Raw genomic sequence first — 24,645 nt, forward strand, 5'->3', positions numbered from 1 at the left:
GAATATCTTTAACACCGGTTTAGGTGATTTTATACGTTTTGTTCTATGAGATTATATCAGGTAATTAACATTAACTTAATGAATTATGAAGCTTTATGTGCTTTTATGCGCTTGTTTTGATTACATACTGTAAATGATAAAAAATTCACAAAAGTTACGTTAGCTGATGAAGATTTCTCATAGAACAAAACGTTTAGGATCCCCTAAATCTGTGTTTACCACAGAGATCATTTTGCTAGCTGGAACAAGGCAACTTTTCCTACAACCAGTCAGCAAGTCAAAAATGTCAGAGTTTCCTAGTTCTGACAAGCACCTGAACGCGGCATATGGGCCAACCTTTGACCCACAGACCAGTGATCATCACTGATTAATAAACTCATAGCTAAAAAGCTGTAATACATTCTTATATTATTCCCCTACTCCAGGGTTTCGCAAACTTTTCCACGATGGGATCCGTTTCATACCCCCAAAAATTATACCTGTGAAAATAATATTTTTACAAATGAAAAGAGTTAGTCATCAGTATCTTTGATGATACTGTAGGCAAAGATAATTGTCATAAATACCTGTAGTTCGCTGATTTCTCTCTCACAAATCGATTACTGATGGCTTGCTTCTTGTATCGATTAATATGGATATTGTAGTCCTTTCCATGTCTACAGACCTACAAGTATCCATAAATGTACTACAATACCCACTACTCCACCTTTGACGGACCATCTGACGTAAACGCTTCTGAAAGTGTAGAAACGTGAGTATTAAGTCCTTGCTGTCGTTACGAGTACAGGTACAATTTATCCATACACCCTTTGTTCGTATTATTATGATGACAAGTACCACACTGTCCTGCATTTGTGGCCATTGCATTGTATTGGGAGACGTGGCAAATTGAGCAGCTAACGTTAGCTGCTAGCTAACGCAAGTCTCCATTTGGTCTCCCTCCAACTGTGCTAAGCTAGCTAGTTAGCTCACGTTAACTATTCTATTCATGTCTACAAAGTCACGTTCTTGACATTGAGATTACAGCATTTCTTTCAAAGACTCGTTTTGGTAAGTGGCTGTATTATTGTTAGCCACGACATGCATTGTCAGCTGAGCTAGCTAACTAAGTGGATGATGCTAGCCAGAGTTAGCTAACGTTAGTTAGCTGTCAATGGAGTTGACAGGCTGTCAGACCAAGCATTTAGCATGTTACCTAAATTGTTTACCCAACTCTTCAGTTATGACAGCATTTACGTAACCTTCCAATTGAAAACAAATCAAGTCTCTTTGTTGGTGGTGAGGGAAAATGTATTGTTTTGTTTACTCCGCTATTTGATTTTATACCCTAAATGTGAATATTTTTTTACTTTCAGATCAGAGATATACTGTGTTTGATAGAATCTTATGGACCACAGAGTGGTGGGCAACCAATGTCTCCACCCCGGCTCACCGGCGCCCTGCGCTCCTTCTCTACTGTCAGCAAGCAGGAAGACTTCACTGAAGAAGTATATGATCTGAAGGTAAGGCTAACCCAAAGCAAGTTACATTATAGACCATATCTGACTAACCTTTGTGAATGGACACTATTGCGATTTAACAATATCGCAATATTATTTTATCCCTAGTACCAGCACCAAAACTCCAGTATTTTTCCTTCAAAGCTTATCGATCTTCTTTTTAAATAGGGAGCCAATTTGTTTTCACCACTTATGCCCATGATCAAAACTCGTTTTCTCATTGCTCTCTTGAATCTCTGCAGAAGACATTTGGTGAGAAATAGGTTTGTAACATTGAATCGCGATAATAATCACAGTATCGATTCACAATACATATCATATTGGCACCTTAGTATTGTGATATTGCATCTTGAGGTCCCTAGCAATTCACAGCCTTGCTTTATTATAAGAGGGAGGTGGAGCTGATTACGTATGTGAAGTAAGCTAATTGAGGAGGATGCTTTGGGCTGTTGTGAGAACACAGGCTACTTGTAGTGCTTTTTATTTTTATTTTTTATCCCCTTTTTCTGCCCAATTTCATGGTATCCAATTGTTGTTAGTAGTTACTGTCTTGTCTCATCGCTACAACCAGTACGGGCTCGGGAGAGACGAAGGTCGAGAGCCATGTGTCCTCTGAAACACAACCCAACCAAGCCGCACTGCTTCTTAACACAGTGCGCATCCAACCCGGAAGCCAGCCGCACCAATGTGTCGGAGGAAACACCGTACACCTAGCGACCTGGTCAGCGCGCACTGCGCCCGGCCCGCCACAGGAGTCGCTAGTGCGCGATGAGTCAAGGATATCCCTACCGGCCAAACCGGCCCTAACCCGGACGACGCTAGGCCAATTGTGCGTCGCCCCATGGACATCCCGGTTGCGGCCGGCTGCGACAGAGCCTGGGCTCAAACCCAAAGTCTCTGGTGGCACAGCCTTAGACCACTGCGCCACCCGGGAAGCCTTGTAGTGCTTTTTCACTCACGTCCCTCCTTGATATCGCTTTCTCCAGCTTTCTCCCATTTACCATGCTACATCTCTTTTCCTGTTATCTTCTTTAATCTGCGCTCTCTCTCTCCTGTATCAAAACATATTGTAATCTATGCCTCTGCCTCTATTCCCCTAATTTCTCCTCTCTCATTCTGATCGGGGGCTTGTTAAGTTGTTGGTGTGTATTGAGATACTCTGCTTAGGAGGAAATTGGGCCTGGTCCTCTGACCACCACCTCTGTTCCTGTTCTCCCAGAGCTAAATCCTCCACAGTGTGAAAACTACTGCTTGAGGGAAAAGAGGGACTAATGAGGGTCGTTGGGAGATTATCAGAGCTCTAGTTAAAATTCTTTAGTTTTAGAGGACATGGAAGTGCTGATTGTAATGAAGGCATGGTGTTAATACTGCTGCCGGCCCTCCTTGCACTGAACCCCCTGACCTGATGAGCACTAATACCCAATGCTAAAGGAAAGGCTTATTTCAAAGTCGCTCGCTATGCAAGGAACTTAGCGTATGCTGCTGCGCTATGTCTTCGAGTTATGAAAAGGACTTAGAATTACCCTCTGCTGTGTGTTTGTGTGTGATATAGAGGGATATGCAGAGAGGTGACTGTGCATCCAATATCAGACTATGTAGTTTCATGATAAATCTGTAACTTTATGCCCTTGCTGTTTGTTTGTCTTATGTTAGACCAAGCGTCTGAAGAGGCAGGAGCTGTTCTCCAGAGAGGGCCTGACATGGCAGAAGATAGTCCAGTTCTTCACTCAGCACCTGGAGAAGGCAGAGCAGCAGGCTGCAGCACAGGAGCTGAAGAGCATCCTACAGGCTGCCAAGCAGATAGGTAATCAACTCGCTTGACTGGCAGGGATGCACTTTCAGTCATACAGCACCATTGTTATGTTATCTGTGAGGGTGAATAGACAGTGTTTTCCCTAGGACTATTCCAAGCAGTGGCAAAGACAGTTGTTGTTTTGTAGACACCATCTGAAATGAAATTTTCCCTTTAAAAGAATTATAACCTTTATACCAGCTTATGTTGCATGGCGGCTTTAAATGGGCTGAATCATGGGGTTGTCCATTCCATGGGGCGCCACTACTAAATTAATATAGGTTAAACACTGATAGGTGATAGGTAATCAACTCATTGGCTTGGATGATATACACTCTAAGCCAGGGGTGTCAAACTAATTTTGCCTCGGGGGCCGCATTTGGTCTTCACCGATGTCCGGAGGGCCGCACTTAAATGTATTATATTTCCTCGCCGTCAAAATGTGCAATAGTCCTCTATAGTTTTAGCCACAAGACAAAGCACTGAGCCCCCCCCCCCCCCCCCCTACTGTTGGGATTCAACCTCCTATGGAGAGCTTGTTCCACCAAAAGGAACCCCATACAAGGTGTCAGAGCTTCTGCTGTCACCGCAGGGACCGCCCCACAACAGCATTCAGGTTTCCTGATGTGACTTAGAATTAGATTAGATGCAAATCCCCCACAACTCCTCCAGAAGTCGTACAGCGGTGCAACACAGGGCCAACTCCTACTGCTCTTATTACTATTCTGATACTACCTGTTGGGGGACGGGGGGGGATCTCTCTCTCACACACACACACACACACACACACACACACACACCTCTGTCCCCTGTGGTGGCATTTTCCTGTATTACCAAATGAGGAGAGTTACAAACCACACACCAGTCAGAGTTATACTTAAAATTTATCTTTAATAATAAGAGCTTTACAATAGCCCTTTGACTTTCAACAATTCACTATCTATAATGAATTTTGAGTCACTACAGAAGAATACAAAGATCTTTTATAGCCAAGATACACCCCTCTCAACTTACATGACGAACCACAGATCTTAGGAACTCTTCACAAAGGGACTTTTACTTGAGAAAGGAGTATCCCTTAGCCAGATAGCATTCGCTATAAATTATCGCTCAGTTTGGTCTCTAAAACGAGGTTCTAATCGCGTTCCTGGTAGTCCATAGTACAAAAACATTACCTCATCCAAGGCATAACTCAATTGTCATCTCAAGTAAACCCCCTCTTGACCCCACTCCTGGACAAGCTCACTGAGGGCAGTGAGCCTCTAGGTCATACACTGTCCCAGGATAAGTGTAAGATGAGAGAGGACATACAATGTTTTCAGACACTGCCATACACCTCCCCCCAATGGGAAAAGGAGGGAGTGACTGGGGCACAGACATTGTGGAGACAAGTAATTGGTTCCCCATTAATCACGCCATCCCTTCACATGGTTTTAGAATAGGTAAAGACACATTCACATATGAAGACAATGTTCCATTCTGTCCTCTTGCCTTTCTGATATTCTGCATAGCACCAGGGACATGTGAAAGACAAGCCTGACCTCTCCCCTCTCTGGGCCCCAAGTGACTGAACCCTAGCTGAGGGAAAAGTGCAACTGCCAACACTATAGTCCAAAAGGATACATTCTAATGACAAGTATCTCACATAAGCATATTATATAAATAAAACATCTTATTTATCTATGTTACCCAACTAATTCTAATTCATCCACCACACCCCCTAACCCCAGGGCGGAGCGCCTCTGTAGTGTACAGGAAGAGACTGAGGCCCTGCAGGACACACGAGAAGGCATCTTTGAGGCTCTCTCAATTTGTCTCTCCTCGATTTCTCACGTCCTCTCTCCTCGATTCCTCACGTCCACTCTCCTCACCTTCTCAAAACGCGTTAGAGGAACGTGTTTTGAGAAGGTGATGAGGAGAGAGAACACAAGGAATCGAGGGAAGACAAATTAAGAACAAGCCTGTGGTTCTAACAGCAGCTACATGTATGTGGGGGACCAAGAGCTCAGGATAGCTAGTGGAGGCTGACTGTCTGGGGGTGTCATACATGAGCCTTTCAACAGAGAGTCAGGCCAGGGCCATTATCTCTGAAAGATGCATAATATAGTGTAGAGCTTGATGCAGGTTCCTTAGCTGAGGGGTTTTAGTGGAGAATATCAGGATGTTGTCAGAAAATAAGTGTACAGTACATTCTAACAATAGACACATGCAGTAGGTCACTGAAACCATGTTGTACAGTCAGTATTTGTACTTTGAAATGCTGTCTAAGAGCTCACCAAGAGAAGCATTATGGCCTGCCTACTTTCTTGAAATCCTATGATAAAATCGCATTTTTATGAAAAAGCCAATTTTGTTCAATTTATTTTCTTTCTGTTTGCCACTACTCTTTTTTTTGTCTTCATCATTGAACGTCTAGAGAGCCTTCCGCGATAATACGTTTTTTTGAAAGGTTCTTGACCATGCAATTTTGTTACTTTTAATGTGCCTTTAGCCTGTCTCTACCTAGAGCCTAGAGAATAAAGTAAAGCTCCAGAACCCACTGAGAATGAAGATGAAAAACATCCATCGTGCCCTGACACACACAGTGGAGAGTGAGATGCTTTTAAGCCATTTTAATTGGCTTAAATCCTTTTCATCCGTTTCTCTGCCTCTAAGTATGACCCTTTCTCCCCTCTCTCTCCCTCTCTTCTCTTTTGGACAATTAGTCCCGATTCCCTCTAAATGAGCTACGGAGAGCGGACACGTGTCTTTCCGTCTTTCATTTCTCTGAGGAGCAGTGCTAGACAAGGCTAGACAATGCTAGCGTTTTACTGCTTGGAACATACAGTTGGAGCATACAGCAGTGCAGCAAGAAATGTCACATTGCTGTAGTCACTAGCCAGCTAGGTATCACTAATGGTAGTGGGTTTTCTGATAATCACAATGATCATCATCAGTGTCAGCATAGTTGTGATGCTGATGGCAGCCCATATTGCCTCAGTTGAAGAGTGGGACTGAAGAAACTGGCCTAATAATAAATGATGATGGTATCTAGCTAACTAAATATCTTGTTTCCCCATGTCTCTGGCAGTGGGGACAGAGCATGGCCAGGACACCATTGAGAGTGCTGCTGTCTTCCTATTTGAGACGTTCCACAACAAGGACCATGTGGGTCACGAGGAGACGAGGGCCATCAAGCAGATGTTTGGGCCCTTCCCCTCCTCGGCAGCCGACGCCTCCTGTGCTGCTGTGTCCCGGGCTGTGGCCCCTCTGGGAGAGTCCCAGGTGGGACAACTGTAATACTGACTATATATAGGTCTACTTAAAATAAAATATAAAAAAAGTTACTTTTTGGTTTATACATTTTCTTCATAGTATTTTATTATTCTACCATCATATTTTTCTTAATTTATGCCTTTATTTATTTATTTATTTAATTATTCATTAATGTTTTACAGGTGGAGGAGTTTGTTCGTTCCCAGAGCTCCTGTCGCGCCCCTCAGCGCGGCTCGGCCTTCGGACGCAACATCACCTTCTCCTATGACTGCTACACCCTGGACCCCCAGGAGGCCCTGCCCTGGGCGGGGGACCCTGAAGACGAGACCCCTGGTGGAGGCCTGGACTTCCACAGCTTCCTCAACAACCACCAAGGTCGCAGGGGTAATGGGGGAGAGGCGGATGGAGGCAGGCTAAGCCCGGGAGGGGCTCAGAGCCCTGGGGATGGGACCATCCTGAGGGGGGAGGTGGAGAAGTTCCTGAACGGAGGCAACATGATCTCCTCCAGCCCTGAGGAACTGTGCACCTCCCTGTTTGAGATGCTGGCCTCCACCAAGAGTGACGACGAGCTGCAGAATGAGGTGAGCAGCACTCTCACACCACCTTTACCCTTTTCACACTATTGTGCCGACCCAAACCTCAGTTATTCCTTGACCTTCGCCAGCTGGCCTCTGGGGTTTAAACCCCGGTTCAGACCAAATCCACTTTGGACCTCGTCTCCACGGCAGGTCAACCTTGGCCTTTAGCTCTGTGTGTGTGTGTATGTGTGTGAGGTTGACGTGGTGCGTGTCTCATGCTAAAGATGAAGTTTGGAGAGATCTGGAGAGCTGACCTTAACCTTGTAGGAGAGGAGGAAGATCTTACTGCTTCTCCAGGGAGGCCCCATCACCTAGGAAGGCTGCAGTATGCCTGACATACACACCTAGGAAGGCTGCAGTATGCCTGCCATACACACCTAGGAAGGCTGCAGTATGCCTGACATACACACCTAGGAAGGCTGCAGTATGCCTGACATACACACCTAGGAAGGCTGCAGTATGCCTGACATACACACCTAGGAAGGCTGCAGTATGCCTGACATACACACCTAGGAAGGCTGCAGTATGCCTGACATACACACCTAGGAAGGCTGCAGTATGCCTGACATACACACCTAGGAAGGCTGCAGTATGCCTGACATACACACCTAGGAAGGCTGCAGTATGCTTGACATACACACCTAGGAAGGCTGCAGTATGCCTGACATAAACACCTAGGAAGGCTGCAGTATGCCTGACATACACACCTAGGAAGGCTGCAGTATGCCTGACATACACACCTAGGAAGGCTGCAGTATGCCTGACATACACACCTAGGAAGGCTGCAGTATGCCTGACATACACACCTAGGAAGGCTGCAGTATGCCTGACATGCACACCAGGATAAAGGCTGCAGTATGCCTGACATGCACACCAGGATAAAGGCTGCAGTATGCCTGACATGCACACCAGGATAAAGGCTGCGGTATTGTATGCCACACACAATAAGTGAAACAGTGTTCAGGTTCAATGTTTAATGTCTGAGATTCTCAGGTTTTTAGAGGGTGGAAAGACCTTGGGTTTAGTGTATGTGGAAAGGATTTGCCCCGTTACCAATGAATCAAGACTAGCTAGAAGAACTGGGCTACAAGTACTGGGCAACAACAGGCAATTAAGGCAGCACTTAGTCTGTGCTGAACCATGGTGTTATTGGGACATGTTGTTCACTTCTTCCACAAGAAAATAACACACTTACAGAGTGCGAGAGAGGGGGAGGGAGCGATGCCAGGTTGTGACAGAGGAGAGGATGGATTGATGAGGCTCTGGGCAGAGCTCCCATCTCTTATACAGGTCTTAATTTAGAGTCGTTCTCTCTCTCTCGCGCGCCCCTGCAGCCCACAAAAACACAAGGTCGCCACACACCTTAATTCATATAATTTATTAGTGGCTCTCTGTTCTGCTTGTTCTCCTCTACCCCCCTATCCAGCATCTAGTCTAAAAGAGGTGTGCTTCTGCATGCGCGTGTGTTAGCAGTTAAAGATCAGGGTTAGAGTGCCCTCTGTAGGCCCACCACACGCTCCTGTAGGCCCACCACACGCACCTGTAGGCCCACCACACGCTCCTGTAGGCCCACCACACGCTCCTGTAGGCCCACCACACGCTCCTGTAGGCCCACCACACGCTCCTGTAGGCCCACCACACGCTCCTGTAGGCCCACCACACGCTCCTGTAGGCCCACCACACGCTCCTGTAGGCCCACCACACGCTCCTGTAGGCCCACCACACGCTCCTGTAGGCCCACCACACGCTCCTGTAGGCCCACCACACGCTCCTGTAGGCCACATGCTGAGACCTCTGACAATGAGATTTCATCCATAACTTTCACTCCTGAATTAGATGAACAGTGCTTCATTCCTCCCTCAGTCCCCCTCCCTCCCTTTCTCTTTCCTTCTCTCCACAGCAGAGTGTAGGTTTTACTAATACCTGAGTCTACATTCTCTTCTAATGTTCTTCACGTAGCTGACATTTGGAAGCCAACTCTCCTACTGACATCTTTAGATGTGGAGTGCCCTTTGTGTGTGTGCACTCCACGCACCTCTCTGCGTGTGACTCCAAATTCAACAGCAATGTTTAAAGGCTCTGTACTCTGTACCATTACATGTGACAGAGGATAAACCCCCGCTTTTTATTTTATTTTATTACCTCTCATTTGTACCCCTGGAATGATGACATTTGCTGCAATAGCAGTGGCTTGAGAAAGAAAGCTTGGTTTTAAAGGTAAGTTTTTGGTGGTTGTGAAAAGAGCTGTAGCTCCATTAAATCACCGAGACTTGATGAGTTATTATATTCATAGTTTTGACTGCTGTAAGACATACTGTATGCGGGTGTGCTGCTTGTATGGCAGTCTCATTCAACATTTGTATTATAACCAGTGATCTATGTGGTCACTGATAGTTGCCTGACTTCCTGAAAGCTTGTTTTGGCCTATGCGTTTTCTAGAACAATCTATGGTTTACAGTTCACCTAATATCTCAGCCTCATCCAGGCTTAAAGGTAAAAAAAATCCTTCAGGGTGGTTAGATCTGTGATCTCCTTCCTTCTGAGGGGAAAACTGTTTCTCAGTTCCAGTGGACTCCTCACCTTCCCTTCTAGGCTGAGAGGATCCAAAGAACTTCAAGGACAGAATTCATGAGTGCCCATAAAAAATATATTTTCTCCGGGCAGCAGGTGAAAAACAGACCAACAATAACAACACAGTCCCAGGGTCATTCCACCTCAAAAAGCACAGGGATTTCAACACCCACCACCTCAGATTGTTCTGAAATAATTTCTGTAGTAAGAAACAGAAGGTTACAGATAATTTTGTGATATCCAATTGGTAGTTAGTCTTGTCCCATCGCAGAAACTCCCGTACGGACACGGGAAAGGCAAAGGTTGAGAGCCAATCCTCCTCCGAAACACGACCCTGCCAAGTCGAACTGCTTCTTGACACACTGCTCGCTTAACCCAGAAGCCAGCCACACCAATGTGTCGGCGGAAACACCGTACAGCTGATGAAGGCAGTCAGCGTGCATGCACCCTGCCCGCCACGAGTCACTAGAGCGCGATGGAGACCCTGCAACATTATTTTGTTCAAATATTCAAATATAATTTGATTTCTGAGAAATTAAGCTAATTGATTGCACCCAAATTCAGTAAATATAGTACATAAAATCCGATTTGGACCTAAAAAAATTCTGACAATGAGTAAGACATGAGGATTCCAAAGCATTTGTCAAAAGCCCCCCCCCCCCCCCCCCATGCCAAATCTTATCTGATTTCAGAACAATCTGAGATTGTGGGTGTCATTGCTTTCTGAAATGACATGGAATGACCCTCCAGTCACTGAGAGGGAAAGGACTTTGGAGACAGAATAAAACCAAGACCCAGCACACAGAGAAACAAAGACTGCCCTTCACAAAGGAGGGCGGCTGACCTGTCACCTGACATCATCAAAGTGCGTCTGTTGTTTGGCTCCCCTACCGCTGTGGCTAACCAAGTCCCCAGAGAGGATGTGGAAAAGCAAAAGAGCAAAGTCTCTCTTTCCATCCAACCATCCATCCATTTATCCATCTGCAGACTGAAAAGCATGAATTGAAGGATCAGTTTTGTATTATATTTTATTATAAAAAAACAAAAACAATGCAGGATAAAACATTCTGAATATATTCAAGACTGCTCATATCTTCTAATATCAGGTACTATGTGGGTTTTGATGTTGTCTCATTGAGTACGGTTACATGCACATAAACGATTTCCCTAATAATCATGTTTACATGGACACACCTGAAATCAGGCTTCCTGATGGGACTTAAATAAATGCAGAAAATCGGCAATCAAAATAAACATTCTACCACAACGATCATGTTATTTTTGTGAAGCCAAATTGAGTTTGGACATAGAATTAATTTTCACATAAAAACTTTAAGATGCATACTTTTTCAGTTTTTCCAAACTCACTTCACTCGTGCATAAGAGGGAGGCTTGTGCTGGCAAATGTGCAGATCAATTACACCGCTGGAACACGGATGAAACTGTTTACATGTCCTAATAACTCCAGATTGCTTAGAAAACTAGGTGTTTTATTCGGCGTATGCTTACTTTGATTTAGACTTTACGCTGATTTAAGATAAGCAGAGTAAAGTGTTTACATGACTTGCATAATCTGCATACTGCCATAATCAGTTTAATATTACACTGAGTTCACAAAATATTAGGAACACCTTCCTAATATTGAGTTACATCCCCTTTTGTCCTCAGAACAGCCTCAGTTCGTCAGGGCATGGACACTACAAGGTGTTGAAAGCGTTCCACGAGGATGCTGGCCCATGTTGACTCCAATGCTTCCCACAGTTGTGTCAAGTTGGCTGGATGTCCTTTGGGTGGTGGACCATACTTGATACACACAGGAAACGGTTGAGCATGAAAAACCCAGCAGCATTGCAGTTCTTGACATACTCAAACTGGTGCGCCTGGCATCTACTACCATACCCCGTTCAAAGGCACTTAAACCTTTTGTCTTGCCCGTTCACCCTCTGAATCACACACATACATAATCCATGTCTCAAGGCTTAACAATCTTGATCCTGTCTCCTCCCCTTCATCTACACTGATTGAAGTGGATTTAACATGTGACATCAATAAGGGATCATAGCTTTCAGCTGGTCAGTCTATATAATGAAAAGAGCAGGTGTCCCCGACTGGTGCAGCGGTCTAAGGCACTGCATCTCAGTGCAAAAGGCATCACTACAGTCCCTGGTTTGAATCCAAGCTGTATCACATCTGGCTGTGATTGGGATCCCATAGGGTGGTGCACAATTGGCCCAGCGTCATCTGGGTTTGGACGGGGTAGGCTGTCATTGTAAACAACATTGTAAATAAGAATTTGTTCTTAACTGACTTGCCTAGTTAAATAAAGATTACATTTAAAAAATGTAAAGACATTTTTTTATTCCTTATGTTTTGTACACTGTGTATTAGTGTGCATGTAAACATACTCATTGTGTCTGTTGCACACAGCATTTCTACCCCCTATGGTTAATACTGTATGTTTCTCTCCTGTGCTAGCCAGCTCCTAGCTCAGTGATCGCTTCCCTCCCAGTCAGGTTTACTGTTGTTTTGCTGTCCCTAGCCAGCTAAGTGCCAGGTGGCTGTGTTTGGGGGGCTAAGCGGCACAGCATTATTCTGTCTCAGGCCCAGACTTACTTTGGGCATGGTAATTACCAGGTGCTCATTCTTGGCACTGCAAGCATGTGTTTGGAGGGGAGGATGGAGGTTGTACCATATGATGTGTTTGTTTACTGCTTTAGTGTTTTTGGCTTAAGCACACCATGTCTCCCACTCTCTCTCTCTCATATCTCTCTTCATCTCCCCCTCTGTCTCTCTGTCTCTCTCTCCTCCAGCTGTTTGAGCTGCTGGGCCCAGAAGGATTTGAGATGATCTCTGTTCTCCTCCAGAGAAGGTCTTCCATCGTGGACTCTCTCCTCTCCATCCCTGCAGACAGGATCAACTACCCACCAGGTGAGTCAGACCCCACCCCCTGCACCAGAGGCATCCAGGTCATCTCCATAGAAACCAGAGATCCACCACACGCTCGGAGAGCAGTGGGTTAGAGTATCGTTGATGAATTAAACTGTAGATAATTGGTTTGAAATTCAAAAGTCTACCTACCTTGACAAATCTTGACATTCATCATTGAATTTTTTTTAATGATGAAATAAATATTTTTTTTGCCTGTCACTACCCCTCATTTGGAGGACCGCTTTTAATATTAGGCCTTTTTTATTTAAATGTTTTATACTTATTTACCCCCAACCTTCATCATTGTCAGGGTGTTCTCAAGGGAAGGAGAGGGTGATGTATGATATGGTCACTAAGGTCGACTCTTGGCTATGCATTTCTCAGCGGGGTTATGATCTTTAACACCTGGTCCATGTTTGGATGTTAATCCCTACAACACAAACAGCACAGTCCAGCTCCAACAACCCTTAAAGATCTAGCTGAGGGTTTGATGTACAAATCAATATTAGACTCTGTAAATCTTTGATGGTCCAGGACTCTAGTACAGAGAGGTACAGTATGAAATGCACAGTGTCCCTGTCTCTCTGTCATGGGTGAAGGTTGGTAAAGCTGTAGCCTACTAAGGCATTTAATTACAAATACTTCCCTACCGCTATTCAAGATGGAAAATGTGTTATGTTTATGTACATTTCACATAACTGTGAAAAGGCTATTCACCATCCTCTCTATCCAAAGGTTCAACTTTCCACCTTTTCTCCCTCCCTCCCTACCTCCCTCCCTCCCTCCCTCATCGTTCTCTCATTTCTTTGTTCCCATCACCTACCCCTCAGGTCTGTTTTGGAGCTGGGTATTGCTCTCATTTTCTGCATGATTGTCAAACGGCTCAATACACTGAAAAGCTATTACCTAAAGATAGCCTATTAAGCTTAGCTCAGTCCTTCATTATTTCTCTAGGTTTTTGGGAGGAGGTTGGGGGGGTTGGGGGCGGAGGGTAGGGGGTTGGGGGAGGTAATGCACCATGATCCTTTTAAGTCCAAGATAGTCATCTCCAGCACTAGACCAGTCCCTCTCTTTTTGCCCCTCTTGCCTTCCACTACTTCTCATAAATCAGAGAAAATGTAGCAAAGTAGGATTTCACTCTATAGACAAATACCTGGTATTGTATAGTATTACTGTCCCCACGATGAAATCTGGAAGGGGACTGTAGCTCTGTGTCCGTTCTTTAGTACGTTCATCACATGCAATATCTCAGACAGCACTGGCCCGAAACTTTGGTGAATCTTTGACGATCTTGCCATAGAGACCTGGCATATACACAATAACACTGATTGGCCCAAGGGGGGGTACTGTAGTAATAAACTGAAATTCCAAACTTTGAACAAGCATATCCTGTCCCGTTTGAGCTACTGTCATGGAATGAGGTGTTATATGCATCCCCTCATGAGCAACACGTTTCTATAAGCTCTGCCCGTTAGTTTTTCTGCTAATTAGACATTTTGTCCCCCACCAAACCAACATTTGAACAAGCATAGCTCCTGCCCGGTTTGAGCTACAGTCATGAAGTTTTGGACATGTAAACATCTTCTCATGAGAAACAGGTTTCCCATAATTACGTATATCATTTTGGTACTGGCAAATGAAATGTCTTTCCACACAACATATGTTGGAATAATTGACATGAGGAACATGTGTCCCCCACAAATGTTGGTTTGTAGACTTGTTATTATACTGAGGGGTGGCATTATCCCTTAGCCTGGTCCTAGATCTGTTTCTACTGTCTTGCCAACTCCTATGATCAGTGTCCAGCACAAACAGATCTGGGACCAGGCTAGTACCAGAGAATACACTGACTTGGTTGGTGCTGAAGCGTTCTCCCCTGTACTAGGATATGTGTCCTGCTGTAACTTAGCTATGCTGATCTGCTCCTTCCTCTCTATATACAGTAGCCTATGTAGTTCAGTGAAGTATCCTCTCTACATTATACAGCCTTCTCTATTGCTCTCCCCCTGTAGCTTGGAGCTGAGCTGACTGGCTCATATTAAGGCTGTTGCCCCTGTAGTTCATTGTTTCCCAGGCTTTGCATACAGTACACTGATTGTTTTATATTGAAGTTACTTCCCCCACGGCCTGTAGCTGAATTCAGTCAGTGATTTCAGTCTGTATTTCCCCACAGCATGGAACTGATTCTACTGGATGTCACTGAAGCTGTTCCCTGTGTAGCACAGTGAGCCCAGTGCCTGACTGTTTGTTATTTTTCATACACTGAACCCCATGCTGAGCTAGCAGTATCACTCCTCGTCTCTCCTGCTTTCTCTCTCCTCTTTTTGGAGAGGTTTTCTTCGCTTGGAGGCTAATATATATATATATTTTAACCCTTACAATGTGAACAAAGCTGTGAGTAGCTGAAGATGTGTGTGGGAAGATAAGGATGGACAATTTGTCATTGCTGGGGTTGTCGTTGGTTCCAAATCGTAGGCAGGCATCAAAGAAATTGAAAAAATATATAAATAAAGCTGGAGTTTTAGTTTTTCCGAACATTTCTATATATTTGTATAGCCTAAGGGATTTATGTTTTCTATTTGAGTCATTCATTTCCCACATCCTACATTTACAGCGGTGGTTGTGATACTGTAAATTAACCACCTAATTTAAAGGCCCAGTTCAGTCAAAAATGAGATTGTCCTGTGTGTGAGAGAGAGAGAATACTGTGAAATTGTAAATGCGTTAATAGACCAGTAAGAGTTCCAAAGCTCTCTGCCAATAACAGCTTGTTTTCAATTTCCCCCTCCACTCAGACAACTCCCAGACAGTCCTAGCAAAATTCTAGCATGAGAAATTGCTCTTTGCTAAGAAGCTATTTTTGTTCCCCCCCCCCCCCCCCCTACCATTTTAATTGAAAACAATCACAGTAAGGTACTTGTTACCCAGAAATGATTTGATATTGAGCCAAAAAACAGTCTGTATTGGACCTGTAGCCCTTTACACTCGTACCCGTACACGGGTTGAAAATGGCAGATTTGGGCACTGATAAATGCCAAAATTGGAATGCAGTGGCTGTACAGTAACATGCTATACATGATTTCAGAGCTCTTTCTCTCTACTTCACATTATTTACAAATAATCACGGTTTTCGGTTTCGATTATAAAAATGAAATAATAAATGCGTTATCTGGATAAGAGCGTCTGCTAAATGACTTAAATGTAAATGTAAATGTGGGTTGAAAGCTGTAACAACACAGAAGTCCCATGATGGTGGTGACTGCCCATTTAGTGCTTATCACTTATTAAGCATCATTTATTCACATTACTTTAGTTTAATGAAACATTTCAGTTGTTGTGTATATTACATTTGTTTTATTCGATGACTTTATTATTTCATTCCAAGTCATCATCTCATCTCTATAGAGCTGCTGCCTATGTTGTCTGCCAAAATCACTATTTTAGTGGTTCTTCAAAGTAATTATTAAGGCATACTTTAATGGCCGCTGAAACTATGTCACTTAGATAATGTGTTTTCAGGTAGATACATCGTGCATTTAGCACGTGTAAAAGAAAACACAGACCGGACATGTAAACGTGCAATGGATTATGGTCATTGTAGTTAATTTAAGTTTTCTGCTGTAAACATTTACATTTAAGTCACTATGTTGAATATTGGCTCCCTACTACTTCGCAGATAGGGTTTGATCAGATTTATCTCTAGAAAAACTGCACATTGAGCTAGCTCACAGAAAAAAAACCAAACCAAATGGACCATTTAAAAACATTTTTTTTTTTTTTTTTTTTACATCTGTCTATTTAGTTGTTTAAAAACAAAAAATAAACACCATTTTGGTTAATCGTGCTACAGGAAGTTGCCCCCATCCCTTCCAGTAATTGGGCAACTTTTGCACTTTTGTTGTCTGAGTGAGCGATATGCTGTACATTAGGATGACTCTTTGTATTTTGAAAGATGAGACACTGATAATTATAATAAATACAGCTTTGATGTTTAGGGTTAGTCTTACTGGGGTCCTACACATAACAAATACATTACAGACAAAAGACTAACATGTAGTGTGTGTGCATCTATCAGTCACACATGTCAGTACATACGCACAATAATTCGGTCACATGGGGAAGAGGCGTTGTGCTGTGAGGTGTTGCTTTATTTGTGTTTTGAAACCAGGTTTGCTGTTCACTTGAGCTATATAAGATGGGAGTTCCATGCACTCACGGCTCTGTATAATACTGTACGTTTCTTTGAATTTGTTCTGGACCTGGGGACTGTGAAACGACCCCTGGTGGCATGTCTGGTGGGGTAAGTGTGTGTGTCAGAGCTGTGTGTAAGTTGACTATGCAAACAATTTGGACTTTCCAACACATTGTTTCTTATAAAAACAAGAAGTGACACAGTCAGTCTTTCTTCAACTCTTAGCCAAGAGAGACTGGCATCCATAGTATTAATATTAGCCCTCTGATTACAATGAAGAGCAAGACGTGCTGCTCTGTTCTGGGCCAGCTGCAGCTTTACTAGGTCTTTCTTTGCAGCACTTGACCATATGACTGGACAGTAATCAAGATAAGGTAAAACTAGAGCCTGCAGGACTTGCTTTGTGGAGTGTGGTGTCAACAAAGCAGAGCAGCTCTTTATGACGGATGTCATACAAGCCACTTCACATTTCCATATTATTCCATATTATACAACTCATGTAAACGTTTACGATCTCTATGTTGGATGTAGTTATAAGATGACATGGCATCATACCCTTGGTTGTTCTGAACAAAATGAGTCTATCTTTGTCTATTGTGAAAATTTGTTGGGGCACACCCACTTGAATGCACTTTAATGACTTATTTTTATGTGCACCAAAATTCTGATTGTTTTCTTCTGCAAGAAACATTTAAACTTAGCCCTATCCGTATAGGCCAATTCTCACGGGTTTAAAGGGTTGGACTTAGTAACTCGAGTAAATCGTTATCAGTTTTTGTGCAATTCATTAGTATGTGTATTTAATCAATCAATCTGTGTATAATTAAGCAGTATAAATCATTAATTAGCTGTGGTTGGTTCTATGGTACCTGAGCCTAGGTGTGGTATCAAGTGCCAGGTCGTTTTGACCAGGGAATGAAGCTAAGGTATACTGGGCAGGTAGACACACCACAATCGTCTGACCTGATGGGACTGAATAGGTAGCCTAGATAATCACTAGCCTGTGCACAGTGGTACAAAACTGGTTGAAATGTCGTCGTTAATGATGACGTAATCCGGTTGTGATGATGTCATTTCAACCAGCTTTGACACAATCTAGTGCTTCATTTGGCTCAGGGGAAGTTTTTATTTCTTTCTTTTATTTCACTTTCATCTTTATTTAACCAGGTCGGCCAGTTGAGAACAAGTGCTCATTTACAACTGCGACCTGGCCAGGATAAAGCAAAGCAGTGCGGCAGAAACAACAACAGGTTCCACCATATTAGGCTATATCCACCTACCAGGATCTGTTTTCTTTAGGCTATATCCACCTACCAGGATCTGTTTTCTTTAGGCTATATCCACCTACCAGGGTCTGTTTTCTTTAGGCTATATCCACCTACCAGGATCTGTTTTCTTTAGGCTATATCCACCTACCAGGATCTGTTTTCTTTAGGCTATATCCACCTACCAGGATCTGTTTTCTTTAGGCTGTATCCACCTACCAGGATCTGTTTTCTTTAGGCTGTATCCACCTACCAGGATCTGTTTTCTTTAGGCTGTATCCACCTACCAGGATCTGTTTTCTTTAGGCTATATCCACCTACCAGGATCTGTTTTCTTTAGGCTATATCCACCTACCAGGATCTGTTTTCTTTAGGCTATATCCACCTACCAGGATCTGTTTTCTTTAGGCTATATCCACCTACCAGGATCTGTTTTCTTTAGGCTATATCCACCTACCAGGATCTGTTTTCTTTAGGCTATATCCACCTACCAGGATCTGTTTTCTTTAGGCTATATCCACCTACCAGGATCTGTTTTCTTTAGGCTGTAATCACCTACCAGGATCTGTTTTCTTTAGGCTATATCCACCTACCAGGATCTGTTTTCTTTAGGCTATATCCACCTACCAGGATCTGTTTTCTTTAGGCTATATCCACCTACCAGGATCTGTTTTCTTTAGGCTATATCCACCTACCAGGATCTGTTTTCTTTAGGCTATATCCACCTACCAGGATCTGTTTTCTTTAGGCTATATCCACCTACCAGGATCTGTTTTCTTTAGGCTGTATCCACCTACCAGGATCTGTTTTCTTTAGGCTGTATCCACCTACCAGGATCTGTTTTCTTTAGGCTGTATCCACCTACCAGGATCTGTTTTCTTTAGGCTGTATCCACCTACCAGGATCTGTTTTCTTTAGGCTGTATCCACCTACCAGGATCTGTTTTCTTTAGGCTGTATCCACCTACCAGGATCTGTTTTCTTTACGTTACCATTTTGGAACTGCAGGTGTTAGGGGGCTAGGGGAAGGGCTATGTGTTTTTCACATCAAGCTCACTTCTGTTCCATGATACTTTATCTCTGGACCGTACTGCATCCTAAAGTCTTCACTTCCCTATGTCACTTCCAGCCCCTGGAAAAATGAGCTGAGTGTGGTGAACTAAAAGTTCATTTTTAATATTGAATCACTTTGATATATTAACTTCCTTTTACACTGTTGGGGCACTGGTTGGTGGTAAACCTTTAGAGCGTGTAAGGGCTGATTGGCCTACTTTAGCTTACTTGCCTCTTCCTCTCTTTGTCATATATTGACCACAGAGAAGAGAGACGCAGGATGTTTTCTGGGTTGTTTTTCCATCTATCCATCCACAATTCACGTTACACGCATGGAGAGGAAGTGGTGATAGGCTTCTTCTTCTCTTTTCGCTTGTCAAAGTTCACCTGCCTGCCAGACGGCTTTTGAGATTAGCGTTGCCTTGACGACAGAGGGGAGAGGTCAGGAGGGGCTAAAAGAGGCTGATTTAAATTTCCCACTTTCTGCATTCCATCAAAGAAGAAGTGGGATTTGGTGGGAGGGTCTGTCAACTGCTGATTAGCTTTCAAATTGCAAACTCCTTAATCGGCATGTTGGTAAATACATGTACTCTGCCTGATGGCTGTTTTTACAGATCTCTAAATGAGAATTGAAATGTGTGCAGGATACTCCAACTCAAGTGATTCAGCTAGCTGGTATTACTGATGAAGGCAGGAGATGGTGAGACGCTTATCTTCTGTCATTCGCTTCCCAGGAAGGTTCATAGATATGGATAGTGTTCTGTATATAGAATTATTATGACAAAGAATAGACTCTTCATCTCTTCTCTAAGCTCTCCTTGAGTTTATGGCCTTTAAATCATGTTTGAGTAATGAAGCACACACACGCTGTCTCTGAGTAAAATAAAAAACTGAGGGATGGAATTTGAGCTGTTCAGGGTGAACTTAATCATTGCTGACATGGTCACAAACTAGTTGGTATCTCTGTAGACAAACGGTCAGGCAGCTAATCACGCACTGCACCGTCAGCCAGCCCTCTCAGTACTATGGAACTGTCTGTGGAACATGTCCTACATATTAAAATGAGCCAAGACGTGGCTTTGCAAGAGTTCCGCTTTCTCATTCAGACAAACACTCACGTGGTAGGCACACAGACACACATTCATGCATGCAGTAGGCGCACGCACACACACACGCACACAGACCCTTACCATGCACGTGCGCACACACACCACTTCATGCATCCTATTCCAGAGTGAGCTCGTTGGTTTACTCCCTCGTTGGTTTACTCCCTCGTTGGTTTACTCCCTCGTTGGTTTACTCCCTCGTTGGTTTACTCCCTCGTTGGTTTACTCCCTCGTTGGTTTACTCCCCTGCTCTATCGACATACTAGAGCATGTTTTTGCTAATTGCTCAGTATCTGTTTACATTTGTTTAGAAAGTGGTAACCACAAGGGGGAAAAAGCTCAATTTGAATGCAGCAAATTCCCCAATCATATCTAGCAAACCCAATAGATGTGGAACGCAGCAGCACAGAGCTCACACAGATCAAGAGAGTGAGCGGGTGAGCGAGCCACATGAAAGGGAAGAGGGAGAGAAAGGAGGGGTGTAGATGTACAACCACAGTGTCAGCGGGGGCTAAGAGAGGGGGGCTGGGGGGGTACAGACGTGACTGTGTCCCAAATGTAGGGGTGAAGAAAGGAGAAGAGCTGCTGCCTTTGAGATGGAAATGGACGTGAAGGTGGAGAGGGCGTCAGAGGGCTGGATGAAAAATTCAAAAGAGCCTTTTTGAGTCTTGATGGGCTGGGAGAAAGTGAGAGAGAGGGAGGATGGACCGGCACTGACAGGGAGTTAGTTTTTCATCTAAATGATTTTTACTCTCATTCTAGTGTTACAGGGAGGGGAGGATGATAAAATATGGTCCTCCTACTTGACAGACAAGGCCTACTTCACACACTAGCTCAGACTGGATGGTTAATTTGTTAAGACCTATACAATCTTGTTGGGATTTCACATATTTACTTCACTGATTAAACCATATTCAGTGGTTCCTCATGCTGTGTTACTGTAAAGGACTTTGTGACAAATGTTGCTGTAAACATGGCTACATAAATACGTAAGGTTTATTGATTGATTGATTGATAAATTAATTAATATACATTCTTGTTTTTCTACTCTCACCATTTTTATTCTCCAAATAGCTTGTCTAAGTTTGGGACTTGAGTACACAGTGCAGTGGTCCAGTCCTCATTTCCTCCCTGTTCCATCTGATTCAGACATGTTAACCCCAGCTCCCAGTGGGTCAGTTGACTGCATTTCATTAGGGATTAGGAATGGGCCTGTTTCCTGAAACCGGGAGGGGGGAGTGATAATAGTGTCAGTGTGTCAGCACCACTGACCAGTCTCTGCTCATTCTGGGAGGACAGAAAGATGGGACAAACAGAAATGCATGTGGCCACCGGGAGGCTGCACGCACCTATGAGATTGGATAATTTCACACTCTAACCAATCCTGTTAGAGATAGCTGGATGTACTATAGATTGATGTAGGACAGTGGACTGACTGAGAGTAAGGGCTCAGATGGGTGTAGGACAGTAGACTGACAGAATAAGGGCTCAGATGGGTGTAGCACAGTGGACTAACAGAGTAAGGGCTCAGATGGGTGTAGGACAGTGGACTGACTGAGAATAAGGGCTCAGATGGGTGTAGGACAGTGGACTAACAGAATAAGGGCTCAGATGGGTGTAGGACAGTGGACTGACAGAATAAAGGCTCAGATGGGTGTAGGACAGTGGACTGACTGAGAATAAGGGCTCAGATGGGAGTAGGACAGTGGACTAACAGAATAAGGGCTCAGATGGGTGAAGGACAGTGGACTGATAGAATAAGGGCTCAGATGGGTGTAGGACAGTGGACTGACTGAGAATAAGGGCTCAGATGGGAGTAGGACAGTGGACTAACAGAATAAGGGCTTAGATGGGTGAAGTACAGTGGACTGACAGAATAAGAGCTCAGATGGGTGAAGGACAGTGGACTGACAGAATAATGGCTCAGATGGGTGTAGGACAGTAGACTGACTGAGAGTAAGGGCTCAGATGGGTGTAGGACAGTAGACTGACAAAGGGCTCAGATGGGTGTAGGACAGTAGACTGACAAAGGGCTCAGATGGGTGTAGGACAGTGGACTGACAGAATAATGGCTCAGATGGGTATAGGACAGTAGACTGACTGAGAGTAAGGGCTCAGATGGGTGTAGGACAGTAGACTGACAGAATAAGGGCTCAGATGGGTGTAGGACAGTGGACTGACAGAATAAGGGCTCAGATGGGTGTAGGACAGTGGACTGACTGAGAGTAAGGGCTCAGATGTGTGTAGGACAGTGGACTGACAGAATAAGGGCTCAGATGGGTGTAGGACAGTGGACTGACAGAATAAGGGCTCAGATGGGTGTAGGACAGTGGACTAACAGAGTAAGGGCTCAGATGGGTGTAGGACAGTGGTCTGACTGAGAGTAAGGGCTCAGATGGGTGTAGGACAGTAGACTAACATAATAAGGGTTCAGATGGGTGAAGGACAGTGGACTGACAGAATAATGGCTCAGATGGGTGTAGGACAGTGGACTGACTGAGAGTAAGGGCTCAGATGGGTGTAGGACAGTAGACTGGGCAGGTGGTGAGACACAGGAGAGCGCGATGTACAACACACTGACATGCTGCTGTCCAGGAGGGTTCAACATTACAGAACACACTATTGTGTAGAACAGATAGGATTATTTCAAGTACAATAGGGAAGGATGTTAGCTATGTTCATTAACGTTTCTACCTCTAGCTTTGGGAATGTTTGACCTACCTGAATACACACCAGCAGAGGAGGCTGGTGGGAGGAGCTAATGAAGGACAGGCTCATTCTAATGGCTGAAATTGAATTAATGGAACTGTATAAAACATATGGAAGTCACTTGACTTAGTTCCATTTATTCCATTCCAGCCATTATAATGAGTCCATTCTCCTATAGCTCCTCCTACCAGCCTCCTCTGCACAGCAGTGTCTGGGACTGGACTCCTCCTGCCAGGCAGAAGCCATGCTGCTCTCCCATGGAGCAGAGGTTTCCCGGGCAGACCTCTGCCATCCACAGCTTGTTGGTTCACCAGCCAGGAGTGTTGTTTCAGGACACTTGAATCTTCACTGACCCCAGTCTCCATATCAGCCCTAGCTTACAGTAAGCCCCGTGTGTGACGTTATCTATCCCAGCAGACAGTAAAGAAGGACGGGTTAGGGCAGGGGTGGGCAACTCCATTCCTCTGGGCCTGATTGGTGTCACACTTTTTCTCCATCCCTAGCAAACACAGCTGATTAATCAAATTGCATTCTAAACTGAAGATCATGATTAGGTGATTATTGGAGTCAGGTGTGTTAGCTGGGGCTGGGGCAAAACTATGACACCAGTCAGGGCCTCGAGGACTAACCCCCTGGGTTAGGGGGTGATTGGAGGCATGCCCTGTCGTAGAGCTGCCAATTAAACCTGCCTCTCTGCGCATAACTAACAAAGCAGCAGTAGTAATGAGGAAGAGTCTAATTAGCGGGTCAAGATCGGCGATAACACATCTGGCAACCGGAGCCAAGCGCCTCTAGCTGGGCGGGAAGACGTCTGTGGTTGACCTACCCAGTCTAGTAGCCATGTGAACCCTACAGCTGTGTTTGTTTTTGTGTGTGTGTGTGTGTGTGTGTCCAACCGTGTGTCCAGTTTAGTAGTAATCCCTGAAGTTGCCGCAGGCGGGGCGGTACTGGTGGTTCCAGCCAGAACCAGCTGTCAGTTGAAACCTGACATGAATAGCCTCCAGTTGTCTGTCTGTGTGTGTGACTTTGTGTTTCTTTTTCTGTGCATGCAGGGGTAACCTAGCAGGGGGTCTGGGTGTTCCTCCCTAAGACTTGTTTGGGGGGGTTATCTAAAGCTAATTTCCTGCATTTCTACTAGGGCTGTCCCCAAATAAAAATAATCTTGGTCAACCAGGATTAGTCTTTTTCTTTTGAACAATTGATTGGTCCACATTTTTTAAAGTGTATTTTTCTATACATAGACAATATTTCTATGTTTTAATAAAATCAACTATGTGCTGAACTCGTCTGATGCTTTAAGCATGCTGTTTGATTAAATAAGACACAAATGATTCAAGAGGGAGCCAGAGATCAAGCTAGCCCAAACAGAAAAAAAAAAACTGTTCCCTACCCTCCTACCGCTGCTGCTGATCTTCGCAGATTCTGCCATTATGTTCCTGAAGTTGCTGGAAATGGGCTACACCAGCAGTCGGGAGCCTTATACATTTGGAGTGCCAATTTATCTTATCATTTCTACCAATCTGCATGCCAGTTAGGATTTTCATATGCACATTTTCGTGGAACAGTTCAATTTAATTTATAAGTCTTTGTATCTCAAAATCATTGTCTGTGGTTAATCTGCATTATATCTAAATGAAAATTATACCAGTCTAAAAGTAGATTTTTTATTGCTATGTAAAAATAGCCTACAAAAGCCAA

General features: G+C 44.1%; 1 protein-coding gene across 3 annotated transcripts in view; it reads left to right on the forward strand.

Moving 5' to 3' along the window:
- The first annotated feature begins 702 nt into the window (after window positions 1–702).
- The window catches only part of ascc3 (activating signal cointegrator 1 complex subunit 3), a 144,474-nt gene continuing 120,531 nt past the window's right edge, over window positions 703–24,645 (forward strand). Inside the window, exons 1-6 of one of the 3 annotated variants that reach the window (XM_071396978.1) lie at window positions 703–751; window positions 1,356–1,502; window positions 3,153–3,303; window positions 6,362–6,555; window positions 6,729–7,127; window positions 12,506–12,623. In XM_071396978.1, coding sequence (XP_071253079.1) covers window positions 1,413–1,502; window positions 3,153–3,303; window positions 6,362–6,555; window positions 6,729–7,127; window positions 12,506–12,623 — 952 coding nt within the window. In that variant the 5' untranslated portion in view covers window positions 703–751; window positions 1,356–1,412. The other 2 variants (XM_071396980.1, XM_071396979.1) reach the window with 2 other exon arrangements.

Source organism: Salvelinus alpinus, chromosome 4 (assembly GCF_045679555.1).
Source record: "Salvelinus alpinus chromosome 4, SLU_Salpinus.1, whole genome shotgun sequence".
Classification (NCBI taxonomy): domain Eukaryota; kingdom Metazoa; phylum Chordata; class Actinopteri; order Salmoniformes; family Salmonidae; genus Salvelinus; species Salvelinus alpinus.